Raw genomic sequence first — 16,450 nt, forward strand, 5'->3', positions numbered from 1 at the left:
AGAGATTGGCACACTAGATGAGTTTCTTACCTATTTTTACCAGCTTCTTAAGTTATTTAGATGTTACCATAGTTTGGCAGAATATTTTCTTTAAGGATTTAATATTAAAAACAAGACTAAATCCAACAAAATGAGGCGATATTTCTTTTTATGGGATCACTCTTACTGACACAATGTTAAACCCCTATGTTGTATTTGGGTCAAATTTAACTCGTTTTCAAGGGTGAAATAGGTCAATTATGACCTGTTTCACAATATAGGAGTTTAAAATCTCAGTTAGAAATTCTAAAAATTAGGCAGCAGTTACAGAAGTTTTAGAAGTTAGTTAATGTGAAGAAGGGATTTTTGTCACTTTGTTCCCTTTTAAGCAGGCAGTCCAGAAACAGCCCTAGGAGAAGCAGGTAATCTATCTTTCTATGTTTAATGTTTTCAATTGTTAACGTCAGGAGTATAAGTTGTGTTTAAAACTGTTGTTTAGGATAGCAGCTGCCCAGTATCAACAGCGCTAAGTGATTTCCAAATATAGTATGATGTGCGTTCCCAGGTTGACTGCGCCTGTGGATTTAAATTGGGTCTGTTATAACAGGATGTAGTGGAGTGGCTAAAACTTTGACTTGGCAAGTTGCTATTTTTTGCTTGCACTAAGTGGGAACAAGAGCAGCAATGTGACCTGCACTTTTCTTTTAACGGAAGACACGACCTGACACCCAGACACATTGCATTTTTTTAAGCCAATAGACGCAGTTGTGAGAGACCATCCATGCATACTTACACTTACATAAAAAAGGAAATCACATTTTTACAGCTTAGTCATTGCTTTTGCCACAGATTCTGCAGAGATTAGTCAGAATTTGCTTTAATTTTGTATCAGAAAGTCTCTACAGGAGGTGTGCTAATAATGACACATCTGCTGTGCTGCGAGTGGAGGGGAGGGGTCTTGTCAGCATACAGAAAATGAGGACACAGACAGGGATCTAAAACTCTGCATTGCAGCAAGTTAGATAACACCAAAGATATCCATGCTCACACAAATTGTCACAACCTTCCTGATCTAGATTTTAACTGCTTAGTTTGTCTCGGAGACCAGACATCTCAGAAATGGAGCGGATGCTGCTTTACAAGGCGCACTCGTCTGTATTGGAGACAGAGCACCGAGGCTGTTTTTAGCCTCCTCCCTTCAGGAGCTGGCCTTGCTGCATGGCTGAATATAACATGCACTGCTTCCTCCTGACTATATGGATTTGTCAGGGATTTTTTTATTTTTTATCTACAAAAATAGCACAGCAGCACGTGTTGGCTGCATACCGCAGAGTAAGAATGTAGCTCTCAAGAGCCATGGAGACAGCGATCTGTCAAAACAGAGAAGAGACGGAAGGGATGGATATAATGGTGGGAGGTGGAGATTTGTTTTGTTAATGACAGCTTGGTAAATGCCAGACAGTCTTTTGAGCATGTCCATCTCTTTCCTCATTATCTTGTTTGATGAGGTTCTCTGCTGTACATGGAACATGCAGACATCAGCAAATGTGGACATATTAAAAATTGCTGAGACTGAATTCCATTGTTAGAAAAAGCTGGAAAATAAGTGAGTTAGTAACTGAATGACTGTCTTTCAAAGAGAGATTTTTATCTTTCAAAAATTAAATGGGGATGGCTACCACATCCAGTTTGTCTTCATATTTAGTTTTTAATTAAATAAACCACAAAATTATTTATAATAGCTTGCCAGTAAAATAAAATCAATTGTGCACGAAACATTTTTAAACTTTAACCTAAAAACAGATGATTAGTTGGTAAAATTATCAGAATATATTTCATTTTTAACACATTTAGCAAATAAAGGAGATTAGAAATGTTTATTTTCTATGATTATTCAACAATGGAATTAAATAACTTTTAATCATCCTAATAGAAATCAGTTAATGACGTCTGCAAATATCTAATTTGTAATTATACGGTAATTTCAACAAAATGCTATAACATGGCGGTAGTAGTGCAATGGTATGTGGCTAACTTTTACTTCCAGGACATGGACAATTGATATAGGTGATTAAAGCATAATTTTAAAAGAATGAAGCTTTAAGATTGGGACAGCAAAAACACCAAGATAATAATTATACATATGCATTTATGATAGCCTGAACTATTTAATTGGCAACACAGTAATTAGAGACTATGTATTTCTTGTACCTATGAGTAAACGTTTATTGCAGGAGTCGTATTCAGTAGTGGCAGGCACGGCTACATACAGGTAGGTGTAAGACAAGGTCGAAGAAAAGGTTTTCAGATAAAAAAGTTTTTTTCTGGTTCTTCCTCAAGGTCCTTTTTGCATCACTTTTTGATGAGAGTGAGCTTTTATGCCCCTGGGAACCAGAGCCCCCATTGAAGACGGTCACGTGCGGTATCGTCCCAAGGTACTGGGTTGATGTTAAAAGACTTTAATTCATGTTTGCAAACCTCCCAATACCGGAGCAAGGGGCGACCCTCTGCCCTTTTGCCAGTTGATATTTTGCCATATAGAATGTCCTTCCGAAAACGACATGCAACATGTCCCAACTACCGGATGTGTCTCTGCTTTGCGAGAGAGTGCATGGTAGGAAGTTTGGCTCTTTCAAGAACTGCTGTGTTGGGGACGTATTGCTTCAGGTGATGCCCATTATGTAGTTGTAATATACTGAACCTGTGCTACTGATGTGTATAGAGGACCCATGCTTTGCTACCATTAAAGAAAATGTTGATCACACAGGGATTTTATACCTGGATCTTAATTTGAATAGTTAGCTTACTGTTGTTCCATACTCAGTGTGAGCTTGGATGACAAGTGAGATAGTTTTGCTGATTCTGGACCCAAGGTAAGTGAAATTGTTGATAGCTTCCAAGTTGTATTTGCTAATAGTAATAGACAAAGAGGGAATGGTTCCTTGGCCCATTACTTTTGTTATAGTAGGGCTGATGGGCAGGCTGTAGTCATGGAAGGTTTGAGCAAAGCAATCATTGAGTCTTTGTAGGTGCCCCTGAGAGTGTGCAACTAATCCTGCGTTTTCAGCAAACAACATTCCTCTTTATGGTGAGGCATCTAATTGACTATTTTGCTGTGACAAATACCATAAGTGGATGGCTCAGTTGGCTGGGTGTAGTACTGGCATATGGGAACCCATGGCTCGTTTCCCAGGGGGTGGGATGAGATTCATCCAGTGTTTGTCCTTTGTCAAGACCCTTCACGCTACTGCCTAATTGTGTAACCACAAAGGAGCCTGAGTCTGGGTCTCCCTGTGCTGGTCCCCAGCCTGGATAAAATTGAAGGTTGACTAAGAAAGGGCATGCGGCGTAAAAATCTCTGCCAAACCCCCTGTAGGAATCAGTGAAACCTGAATCCCTGTGGCAACCTCTGATGGGATGCAGAAAGATGAACAAATACCAAAAGTGATAAAGATTAAGACGGGTGCAAATATGTTTTTGCAGTAAAGTTTTTGCAGTGCAAAATCTTTTCTAAAGCTTAAAGTCACCTTTATGTGGAGAGGTTTAGCTGAATTTCTGTTGTGTGCTGGGGAACAATCCACAAAGGCATCAGCTATTTCTAGGTTTCAGGAGTGTAAATAGCCATCACTTGGACACATACTAGTTTATTTTTGACTTATTTCTTACCCAGCTACACCATTAAAAGATCCACTGTTTATCCTTTCATTTGTGGCATGGATTTGTCTCAGCAATCGTTTTCATTTCCTTTATGACAAATGACGTAAAACTCAACTTTCACTTCTTATGCCCCCTCAAAATCTATACATAGTCTGCAGACACTTTAGTAGACCATTAATATTGCAGTTCCTTCTCAAAATAACTTCTCATTAATAAATGGAGTGCACCTTCAGACTATGACTCATGGCGATGACATGCCAGCTCCCCTTCCAGTTCACTGCATCTGTTTTGCACATAACAGCTGAAATAACAAGGGTCTTTGGGATAGACTGCGTCAGCAGCAGATCATCTGGAAAAGACTAAAAATAAAGTTTTTATATGGTGTATGAGACGCTTTTTAAAGTAATATCTTTTCGCCGAGTATGGGTTTTTTCAGAACACCTTTTCGTTGGGTAAAATGCATTGATTTACCTCCAGAGAACCATAAATAATACTCACTAATAAGAAATGCCAAAAACCTGATATGCAATCAGTGGGAACACATATGTCCATTTAGCCACATGAAATGTATCAAAACATCCTCTTACTCGTTGATGGACCTCATTAAAGCAAAAATAAAAAGGCATTTTGAATGTCTGTGATTAGCAAAGACGTTTATTCCAGCAAAGGGTGCTCAGTTTGGTAATTAGCAGCACATTTGATGCAAGGTTCCCCATTTTAGTTTGGCATCAAAACAATCCCCTTCACTTAATCTTTTGCAGTGCTTGTTCCATCCAGATGAAACTAATGTTGCATAAAAGTACAAATATTACAAGGTACCAAATGGAAAATACATTTTTTGTGATGGACAAAAGAAGACGTCACATCAGTTGCTTTACCAAATCTCTAGCAAATTAAATTACTCAAGAAATTTTTCTTTTTTTCTTTGTTTTGGAACAGTTATTAAAGCCAAAGTTTATTGTAAACAATTTGGTCTCACAAAAGTGCACCAAGGTAGAACAATAAAGAAAAATTGTGAGGGACAGGGACAAAGAAGTTAGAAAAAAATAGAATAAAGTAATTGTGCATTTGCCCAAAACAACCATTGATGGTCATTCTTAAAAATCGGGAGGGAATCTGTATTTCTACCACCATTTCAAGTGTTTTTTTCTTCATGGGAAGCAACACCCTTAAATTACAGCTATTTTAACATTCGTCCAAAATAATACTTATTTTTATTTTAAGATAGTAAAAGTCATATTTGTGGTCTATTCTCACTTATATTAAGCAGTTTACTGTAACTTGCATGTTTAAGAAAATGTGTATTTTGCATATAAAAAAATATAAAATATAAATTCTGTCTTCAGTAAAACCAATATCAAATTAGAATTCAATTAAGATAAATAATACAAGTTCATAAATATTATTTAAAAGAAACAACAAAAAGGATAAATATGGAACAAAAAAGGAATTTAAAAATGACTTTAACTGTATGATTACAGAAGTATTTGCCCTTTTTTGTCCTTTTACATTTTATAGGGAACAATTTTAGTATATTCCTGAGTTTGTTTGGTTTTTTTAACTATAAAAACCAAAGAAAATTATACAGGAGTTGCTTTTCTTGCATTTACCATTGCATGTTGTCTGGCACAAAGCCTCAATAAAAATATAGATATTATAATTCTCTTTTCATATACATGCAATATAAATGTATACTGTGAGCATTAGCAAAGCAAAACAGACAGCAAGGACTGTAAGTTTAAAACCACTTATCATTTAAAAAGTTACAGTCTTAAAGGGCCCATGTCATGCTATTTTTACGCTTTTTATAGTGAAACAATATCCATGTCTATGATAATATATTACCTTTGGCACACAAAAGGAAGAGTTTTTACTAAAAATGTGTTCTTTTCCAACCCGGATGTAAGATGACTCGATCTCTGAGACACCATCTTTCTCTTCTTGTGGGTGCTGCCCATTTCATGATGTCCAACTAAAGTCGGCCTTGACAGCCTGTCTGCGTTTCACCTACGAAAGCAAACAACATCCACACTTTTGCAAAGATGGATGTGCATGCTGTGCATATGAAAGAAAAGTGTTTCTGCGACACACCCACTTCCTCCACAGAGAAGGTGGGTGTGTCGCAAAAACACTTTGTTGTCCTGGGGGCGGTGCTGGCAGTGCAGAATCTTCCTGGAAGGGGCTGTTCTCATTGGTCTATGTCAGCTCGTGATAACTGGCTTGTTTCTGTGGGTTGGAAGGGGCTGGTGCTCAGAGCGGAGGTTTTTAGAGGAAAATTGGATTATCAGGATAAGACTGAAAGGATAAGATGTGTACTTTAAAAAAGTTGTAGCAAACAAGTGGTTTTGATCAGTGATCAGTGGGTCAATGTTGCTTGTTTATATGGGATATTGATGTTTCATTTTGAAAAAATGTGTGGATGGAGAGACCTAAACCATTGATCCTGTGAAAAAGATTTTATTGTCCCAAAGCCCTCTTAAGTCTTTAATTCCTCTAAATATTTTGTGAATTTTGATAAGCTAATTACAACCCTTCTGCCGTGAAGCTCATGTTGCATAAAGTCTATTTTTGGTTTTCTGCCCACTGACTAATCCTTTTTCTCAAAATATACCAAGCTGTTTATTTAGCATGTAATTGTCTTGATATTTCTCTGAAATGTTGTCTTTCGAGTCTAAATAAAACCCACTTCAGCTAAAATCAAATCTCTTCAAACCAGTTGAGTTTAACTGCAAAAATAAATCAACTGGAATCATAAATGTCTGCAAAAACTTTTTTTTTGCTTTTTAACGATCAGATCCATTTTACCTAAAAAGTACCTAAAAAATGAAGGGTATTCTTTCTCTTCTTCAGAAAGCAGCACAGTAAAAAAAAAAAAAAGAATGTTAAATAAATTAAATCTACCATGACATTTAACAAAATAAAAAACTAAAAAAAGATTTTACATACTTTTAAATTGCATTAGAACAAAAATTCTTTAATTTGGCAAATTAAGCCTCTATCTTCTAAAGAATTGAGTACTTGAGCTGAAGTGTCTACAGCCATGCCCCATCTGGCGTGACCCATGTGTCCTGCAGGCAGAACTGTGACAAACATTACATGACAGCAGCTGTGCATAGATGAGTTAGGACAAAGCGATGAGGGGTGGAGTCAGCGCTTATTTCAGCTTGTAGAAGTCCTACAGGGAGAAAATTATTCTTTTATTGTTGCCTCATAGAGCTTTTGAGTCTGATGAATTATCTCAAAGGAAGAGGTGCTGATGTTTTTAGATTATGAAAAAGAAAAATGAATATTTTCCATTTTTTGGTATATTGTGGGGATTTGGTGGTGTTGACCCCGTGAGGTTTTAAATGTCATTTTAAGAATTTTTGCTACTGTTCGTGTAGTTTTTAAGTGTGTAAAATGTGTGCTTCTTAACTGTAAACAGTATCTATATACAGTTTAACATAAGCTGTTTTGATGCGTTTTAGTACTCTATATCCACAAAAAATGAAGACTGACATGTAACCATACTTCTTCCTTTTTAGCAGCTCTGCTGCAGTTTGGTCATTTATATAAATATAAAAAAAACATTCATAGCAATAAATTCAAATATGATGCTTTTTTTTTCTTTTAGGTGTCAGCTGTTTTTCAAAAATGTAAGAGGAAAAGAAACAATGTGAGTACTGTTTTTTTTTTTGTTTTTTTTTATCAGACTCTCCACCATGAAGACCAGACTAGGCTGCCTCTCCAAAAAGTCTGACTCCTACAGTGACTTCTCCGAATTCCTGCCACCCGCTCACGAGACCACCGCTAGGTGTTTGAAGTAAGTCTCGCCTCTGTGGTACTGTACATTAATTATCAAATAAAGAATGCCAATTTATTTTTGTAATAAAACTGCATTAGTAACATTTTTTTTCAGGTTCATCCTAATTTCTCAGAAATTTAACCCCTTAAATACCAGAGATGTTGCCAGCAACACTTAAGTAACACGTACTCTTAAAAATACCGTAACTCTTCAACCGTTCACACAATCATTGAGAATCCGCTAATTCTGAGAGAGAAAACCTTGTGTTGATATCAACTTTGCAATGTGTCGCTACATCTGTACCGGCTGCCTAATCGATACCACAGATGCGCAAAAAGCGTCTACTTCCACTAAAGCATTTTACGACACTTAGTTGAGGTGTTACCAATAATAATTGCCTCTTAAAATGTAAACACTGGAACTACAGCTTCAGTGTAGAAGGATTAAGCATATTTTGATTCTTCAGAATCAGTTTGAATGTGTACAGAAAACTGTAGGAGAGAAGAATTTCTGATGGAAAAAAACTCAAGTAAAATATAGAGTTACAAAAACTTTCTTCTGGCAATGTGTTATTGCTAATGCATTCTTGCATTTCTGTGGAATTACCCTATTTGTACACTACTGACTTTTTCTGGATTTCCTACATTTGCTTACTTTGTTTAAACCAGGGCTGTGCAAATTGTGGCCACATTGGGCCTGCCTCCATATTTGGTCCGGCTCCCTGAACAATATCAGAGACACATGATTTATTTTTCAATCTGGCCACACGATCGAGACCCGCATAGAACGTGACATTTTATTCCACCCTTCTGCACTCTGTGCTCCAACCTGAAACCCTCTAAAAATCCCTGTCAAATAGAACAGAAGACAGTCTTCCCGTTCTAAGTCGCAGTTCATCTTTCGCAGTTTCACACATTCTTTTTGAGCAATTAAGCTGCTTTTTTTTAACAGCACACCCTGTTCTGTGTCCTGATTGGCTGGAGACCTTGTCAATCAATTTCCTCCGTGCCGTGTCTCCTGTAGAAAAACGCACAGCTCTTCAGATCTACAGAAATCTGTGATCACGATCAGATCTTTGTTTTCTTTCTATCATGCTGGACCTTTTTTTTATGAAAGCTTGAACTTTGAGAATTCAAATAAAAGAGATAAGTGTGAAAAAGTTAATGTCTGTCTGAAAAGAGTGTATAAAGTGGGTAGTGAGGAGTTTAACTGCCATAAAACATCTGTTATAACACTCCGCGGATATCTTCGTTCACGGTTATTTTCAGAACTTATAACGTGGTCCGGTTTAATACGCAATTCTGATTGGCTGCTTGGTGTGGATTAAAACCTGATAACCGCACGGTGAAAAAAGAAGTTCCGGTCACCTAGCTTAAATGTTTTGTATCACTCCGCCGGCTTCTTTAAAACAACCTTTTGCTTCATCATTTGGACACAAAACAAGCAGTAAGAGGTGAACTTTCTCTCTGAACTGATGCTTTATTCAATCCATCGGAAAGATCAGCATATATATATCGCCGAATCTTGACTAGAGCGGTTGTGCTGCCCGACGCGGACTATATGTGATGCGCCGCATCACGTAACACATAGTCCGCTTTTTGTGAGAAAAGCGATCCAAGTCGGAAAAAAAACAAGAATTAAGGACTAAAAACTGGTTAATATGTATTGCTTTTGTAAGTGACCATGGTATAAGTGGGTTAATGGCCTTCGAGGTGTGCATTATTACTTTTTAACCGTCCGACGCGAAGCGGACTTTCTTTTTTGGGCTTAAGTTGTAACGAATTGTTTAAGTACTTCACATGCTGTAACTTCAGAGCAATTAAAACAATAAAGTTGGCTGGATTTCAATAAAGCATGAAGTTATAATTATAATGAAACACTTTAAATATTAATACTGATTCGTCAGTTTTACCATTTGGTTTTCTTTTTTTTTTTTTTTTACACCTTTAGACTATCTACAGATGAGGTCGTTCGATGGTCCGATTCTTTCGAACATCTTCTCTCCCACAAATGTAAGTAGACTTTGTTTCTGTTGTCCTATGTAAAACGTTCTGCATAATATCAGTTGGAATCAGGAAAATATGAGCTCCTCTGATGTAGATTACTACATTCCAAAACACAATATGTTCCCAGCATTGTCCTACTTTCAAACCCATCTTCTGTTCGATGCCAGTTCTGTGTTACGAAGGCTCCTTACCACAGAATGAGTAACATGCTGGTCCCTGACCTTCCTCTAGCTGGTGCAGACTGGCTCACTCACTTCCATCTGTTCCAAAGTGGGTCATGGACTTCTTCTCTGGTTGCTAAAAAGCATTAACGTAACAAGCTTGAACCTTGATGACAAATCAGTCAAGTCAGCTTGTGCAACGTACTTCAAGCTAAATCGAAATAAACTGATTTTAGCAAGCTGCTAACTGTATTTAGGGACTTCAAAAGTTTAGGATTTGATTCATCCTCAAACCTTTTTTCAAACTGTTAAAAATGTATTTTTTTCTTTTAACGTTCATTTAGGCGAAAAATGGGTTTTTCAACAACATTAAACAACTGACTCTGGAGAATTAAGAAAAGAACACCAGGGCTATGTCCAAATTCCTTCACTTCTCCCTAACCCCTAAAAAAACTATATGCGGGACTATCCGCGGCCCTTGTTTTAAATGCAATTTGGACTTGATGCACACCACTTTTTTTTTAAACACCAAATATGACGTCACCCATTTCCCATAGTAAAAAAATCTAAGAAATATTAAAATTGTACAAACACTTTTTCAGATGACAAAAACTTGAATGATTTATGCTTTTTTTTCACAGGACAAAATCAAAACCCAATGCATCGTGGTCTATATTTACCAAACTAGTGAGCACTCATGCACACTTCTTTTTTGCAGAGACTTCTAAAAAATTTCCAGGGCACTGGATTTCGGACACCCCCAAAAAAATGGCCAGTGCCCTATTTCGTGAAATAAGTAGAGAGTAATTGGAGATTTTGAACACAACCTTAGATTTTCTTTTACAGTTCATATGTAAATGCTCGGAAATCCAACTATTTTATTTTACAATCTGAGTTTCCGATAATCACATTTCTGATGATCAGATTATTTAAAGGACTGATCTCACAAAGCTTCAAGCATTAAAAAACATCAAAAAATAACCTTTTTTGCGAACTTACTTAAAATAAGCGAGAAAAATATTTTATACTTTATAAAGAAATCAATTATCCTTGTTATATTCATATTGTCTTTTTTTCTTAAACACTTTGAATTTACAGGCAAATAAAACAGCTGGTCGGTTTAATTCCCTGATAGGCTGTTACAGCTTGGCCTAATGACCACGTTCAACCATTTTGTCCCTTCATCATGATGCGTTTTGATTCCATTGTGAAGACAAAAATAGAGTTCTCTCTTTAAAATGTTCTGTTTCACCTAATATTCCCAAGACAACATGACAGAAGAGCTTCTCAAACCTGTTTTTTAATGCCATTTTATTTCCGCAAGTGACATGAAGGTAGTCGTGAATTTACTTTGTGTGAACCAAGATATGAAGCAACAGTTTCAGTTTTGTAGTTTCAGATTAACACAATTTTTAGGAAGAAAATGCTGATTATTTTTTGTTTTTTTGGAAAACCAAGCAAAGAGCTGCAGAAAAGAAATTGGGTCTCAAACCCCAATTGGTAAGGATATTTTTTTCCAGTAGACCTGTCCAGGGTGTATACCCTGTCTTCACCCAACACTAACCAGGTGGGAAATTGTGATTTTATTTTATTTATTTATTTTTGAAGCAATCGGGAAACAAAACAGAATGAATTTTGGAGAAGCTGTTCTGTGGCCTCTCCTGCTCCCAATAGTTGTTTCAGCCATCCTCCTGCTGCTCTGGTCTCCAGTTGGCAAATTATCCTAATGTTCTCCACCAGCTTTGGAATCTGTTTCTTTTTATTTATTTTTTTTATGCAAAACTAACATAGCTTTACAAAACACGTCATGTTCCCGCATTTTAGGCTTCTTCTCTCACACAGCAAAAATTATGGATGATTGTGTTTTAAGTTTGGTAAAAATAAAAACTTTCCTTTTAAAGAAGAAAAATTCAAATTTAGAATTCTGACTAGATAAAATAGTCAAAAAGAGACACACATTGACATTAGATAAGCATTGATAGAATTCAATATTTCTTTAGAATAATACATTTACATGTGCTTTAACATTAATAAATACAAAAAAATTCTGCTTTGAAACAAATTCTAATCCAGTGTTTAAGTTATATGGAAAAATGTTGGTGGCAATTGCCAGAGCACTATAAAACTGACAAGAAACATTTATTTTTTTTCTTTGAACTGCATCATGGGTAAAGTATAACGTATACCTTCCCATGAGGTATGAGTCTGGACAGACTCGCAGTCTGTTTCAGCTGAGGTCGTCGTTAATGTTCCTAACTTGATCCTGGTGTAAATCTAGTTTTCCTTTCACTTCATTCACTTGTTTGCAGAGGTCAACTTTTGCTTCTGAATATTGTTCCAATGCTACATTTTGAAATTTTTTTGAAGGACAGAGCCAGACTTTCTCTTAGACATAGCAACATTTGGCATGAAACTGAGCCAGCTATTGCTGAACAAATATTCTGTGGGAAATGACAAAGTATCTCTTAGACCACCTACTTTAGCTTTATTTTCAGCAATAGCTTTGCTCTATTCTTACTGAGCCCCTCAGTAAAGAATACTAAAAACAAACACTTTTTTTAAGGCACTTATCTTAAAAATGCATATTGTGCAGAAAAATCAAAGTATTTTACACAGAGACAGATTGTGACGGAGTTTTAGGGTCACCCAAAAAAAAGGTAAAACTATGAGATTTAAAGTTGTAAATTTACGAAGAAAAAAACTCGTAAGACTCACAAGTTTTTTTCTCGCAAATGTACTACTTTATTCCCCTAATTTAAAAGTTGTGACTTTTTTTTTTAATTTCCAACTTAAAAGTCGCAATTTGTCGCAATAAAAAAAATATTTGTTTGTAAATTGCCCCTAAATCTCTGTTGTATAATTGGAACCACAGCTTTAGGAGATGTCATACAAAATAATCTCTTTCAAGTATGAGAATAATCACAGGCCAAATATTGTATATTATTATTGTTATTGCTATAGATATTAAAACATCCACTCTTTTATCTGCTATTACTATTGCTCAAAGAAGCTCAAATTATTGTATTTTGAAATCTTTGTCATTAAAAATACTAATATTGACTCAAAAATTGGGTGGGCATCTGCCCCCCTTGCTCCCCTCTGGTTCTGCCGCTGGTTTGAACCATTATTTTCTTGCAATGTTGTGTCTAAAATTATGCCACATTCTACTTACTTTCTACTTTATAACTGAGTTTATTATCTTCATGTGAGACGTGTTAATCACATCTCATAAGAATAAAAATAAAACTTCATGTTTTTGTAATGATTTAGTACGATTGAATAGAGTAATAAATCATGTATTTTCTGTCAGTCTCTAGTTGCTTAAATGGTTGTTCCTACAATTTAATGTTTAGTCATTTCCTGGATAGTTTTCTAGAGATTAAACTAACAGATATGCATCAACATTTGACCACCATTCATGACTTCCAGTACAAAAATCCTAACAAATTATAAAACTTGACAGGAAAATGAACCAAAGCAAGCAAAATAAACCTCTGAGGTTATCATTTTATTGCACTTTTTCTGTATTTAGGAATGTCAACAATAGCCCAGTTTTTAGATGTCTCACCTGTTGTCCTTTATCTTTTTGTAGTACACGTGACTCCATCTTTCTCTTAGTAATGGAGAGTCTCCTCTGCTTTCCCTGGTTTAGTGTAATGAAGAGCATAGGCAGGAGGGGTGGAAACAACATGACACTCCTGTGTCAACATGACACAGTCCTGCAGAAAAACAAGCCCCCTTTCTGTTAGCATCAACAGAAGGGGAGCAAATTAATTGACAACTAATCTTGACAGGGGAAAAAAACTCCTCTGAGGGGTAGTTTGCTCTGGTTTGTTTTTGTTTTGATCATAAGACTGTTTCCCACTTTCACATATACAGATGAGAACACACTAGAAAAATGTCAATATACTAGGAAGGGCAGTATCACGTGTCACACCGGATCAACCTTATCTGCAGGCCAATGAGGGAGACACACAATGAGTGCTTTTATTTATTGGGTTGTAAACCCTACATTTATTTATTTTGTTTGGTTTGTTTGCTCTTCCTAGATGGACTGGCGGCTTTCCGGACGTTTCTCAAGTCCGAGTTCAGCGACGAAAACATTGAATTTTGGATGGCCTGTGAGGAGTACAAAAAGATCAAGAGCTCGACTAAGCTTTTGTCAAAGGCAAACAAAATATTTAAGGAGTTCATTGAAGTTCAGTCCCCAAGAGAGGTACATTTCTATGACTGGCATCAGAACGTTTCCTAAATTCTGTTAGATTTACAGATTAGAAGTACAAAAAACTTAAAAGGAACTTGAATCCAAAGGAACTAACACTTTATACAGTTGGAAGCAAGGTGGGCTCAGTTGTCTTGACCAATCAAATTTGTGATATGGACCCATTACCAGTTGGTAGATGGCTGCTTGATTCATTAAATACCCACTTGGATGCAAAATATGTTTTCCGTGTTTTCAAAATGTTATTGTGCCATTTTTTTTATGATAGAGGACATATATAAAGAAAGTTGGGTTAAAAATTTTATTTGTGAACATTTCTTAATTTGTAAATCAGGAGCAGGTGAATAAATACCATTTAAAAAGATTTGTAGGTGTGACACAGAAGTTACAATCTGCAGACCACAAGTTTCCTGCTCCGCTCCATTCTGATGCCTCCACTTACAGACGAATAGATCCATGTACATCTTCATTAAGGTGTAAGCTAGCAGGAAAGCATGTCAACGGGTAGATAAAGGGAAGTGGGGGTGGGCTTACTCCACGCCAACAGCCCTGCTCAGAAACTATTTCCTTGATTTTGGATAAAACTGCATAATCCTAATTAAAAGATCACTGGGATTAAACTAGATCAAAAGATGATCAAAGTGGGTCTTTGTTCTGACAGAAGGGAGCTTCATAAAACCACCCATCCCTGTGGTCATCAGCTTCAATCTTACCTTATAATACTGTCAGTTATCAGAGGATCAGGACAGAATGCTTTTCAGGGTTAGTATTTCAGACAGCTTCTGCTAAATGTTCCCCAAATTTCTTCCCAAACTTAATAAATGTAAAATTTGGTTTTATTAGTGGCTATTAGTTTCTTTGGTGTAGGATAATGCATTTTCTTTGCCGTCCTTATCTTAACAGGTAAACATTGACTACCGCACCAGGGAAAAGACCAAACAGAGCCTGGCTGATCCCACCCCGACCAGCCTGAACGAGGTCCAGGGAAAAATCTACAGCCTCATGGAGAAAGACTCCTACCCTCGGTTCCTCAGGTCAAAGATGTACCAGGATATGATCAACAGGGCACATGCACAAGGCCAGCGGAGGTCTGTCTGACCACGGTGAAAGACATGCATGGACATTGATTTAGGCCTAAACTGTATATCGTTCCTTCACCCTTTTACATCATCCCCTAATACTGTGAATTAGCAAAGATGGTGGGACCTGCTTGACTGTTTTATTGTCTAAACCAGCTGCATGTGTGCTAACCTCTGATACACAGCATGTCTTTGAGGAGTCTCTCTACAGTTCACTGATAATGTTACCAAATAAAATGACCTTGTCACATTTTAACATTTGCTACAACTTTAGTTGTCGGCAATTACGCATCATGTTAGACAGGGAAAAAGAAAAACACGTTGACCAAAATTAATTTAAACACCTTTAACTTCTGTGATTCTGTCTTTTACAAAATGTTTGTGTTTTTGACTGATGAAACAGAAACTAAATATTAACTGGTGTCTGTTTTAAGTAGCTGACAAGACTAAAATACTGATTATTTCACAGTGTATATGTATATTTGTTAAAGGGTGACCTAATCATTTCTTAATAAATAATAGGAATAGAATACTTTCCATTACAGCAAATTTTGTTAGTACATTGAAGTTTGCCAAAGTGCAAAGTAACATACAGTATACCCTTTGCTTTGCATTTACCATTCAGAGACTTCACATTTATCTGAAATACTGGCTTTAATGTATAAGCATGTGAACATTTGCTTATAAAAAATATTACAATTTTGAAAGATTTCACAGTAATCCAAAATATCATTAAAAATGTCTATAAGGAATCCAACCTGATGGATAAAATAGGCAAAACATGAACAGTACTGGCCCCTTTTTGTGGCCAAAGTCTGTCTCCCTGGTGCAGTAACTATAGTCGGTTTTGGTAAGCATGAAATTAGTAATATGTAAAACATCCTATGTATTTTCAAAAAATAGAATCAAGAAAATCCTCCTTGTTTTGTAGCAGACTTTTTGTGGTACTGTCACTTCTGCACGCAGAATGTGGTTATGAAGTAATAGCCATAGATACATGTAATTATACTAGTAAAAAAGTTTCACAAAACTGGTCAGAACCAGAATCACTTATAGATTATATACACAGTCGTCCATAGAATATGATCACCGAAAAAGATTCATAAAGTGAATCACATCGGTCAGAGTTTTGGCCATTAAGCCAGTGCAGAGCAAAAAGAGTTTTGCTCGGACTAATCAAAATGACTAATTAAAAAAAATGTATCCCCACCAGGAGTCATATCGTATTTTATGAACTATGAGTCGCAGATGGCAAAAAATGAATATGAAGAAAAAAGATCGTAAGTGGCACTGGAATATAAGCACCCCCCCGTGAAACTTTGGATAAAATGCGTCTTTATTCTCGAAAGAATACAGTAAATAGAAAATAAACATTAAAAATTTAACAGACTTTTAAAAACTGTAAAAATCTGTGCGTTTTACGTATTTTGGTGTACTTTTGCTGACTTTTTAACGATGAAAAATGTGTCTCTTTTACAACCAACCTCCAGTGTTTATTAGAGAAATTGGAATACTTGCCAATTCTGGGTTTGCATCAAAATCAGAAAGGTAGAAGAAGGCTT

At 36.3% G+C, this 16,450-nt stretch overlaps 1 protein-coding gene across 3 annotated transcripts in view; it reads left to right on the forward strand.

The window, feature by feature from the left end:
- rgs8 (regulator of G protein signaling 8) overlaps positions 1–16,450 on the forward strand; it is a 31,385-nt gene that overhangs the window by 13,346 nt on the left and 1,589 nt on the right. For 2 of the 3 annotated variants that reach the window (XM_004068106.4, XM_020702538.3), the window contains 4 exons: positions 7,328–7,438; positions 9,371–9,432; positions 13,637–13,803; positions 14,713–16,450. The exon at positions 14,713–16,450 is cut by the window's right edge and continues 1,589 nt beyond it. In XM_004068106.4, the coding sequence (XP_004068154.1) occupies positions 7,338–7,438; positions 9,371–9,432; positions 13,637–13,803; positions 14,713–14,907 (525 nt within the window). In that variant the 5' untranslated portion in view covers positions 7,328–7,337 and the 3' untranslated portion in view covers positions 14,908–16,450. Of the gene's footprint in view, positions 1–2,319; positions 2,415–7,327; positions 7,439–9,370; positions 9,433–13,636; positions 13,804–14,712 lie in introns of all 3 variants that reach the window. The other variant, XM_078946129.1, reaches the window with a different exon arrangement.

This window comes from Oryzias latipes, chromosome 4 (assembly GCF_053564925.1).
Source record: "Oryzias latipes strain Hd-rR chromosome 4, Olatipes_Hd-rR_3.1".
NCBI classification, from domain to species: domain Eukaryota; kingdom Metazoa; phylum Chordata; class Actinopteri; order Beloniformes; family Adrianichthyidae; genus Oryzias; species Oryzias latipes.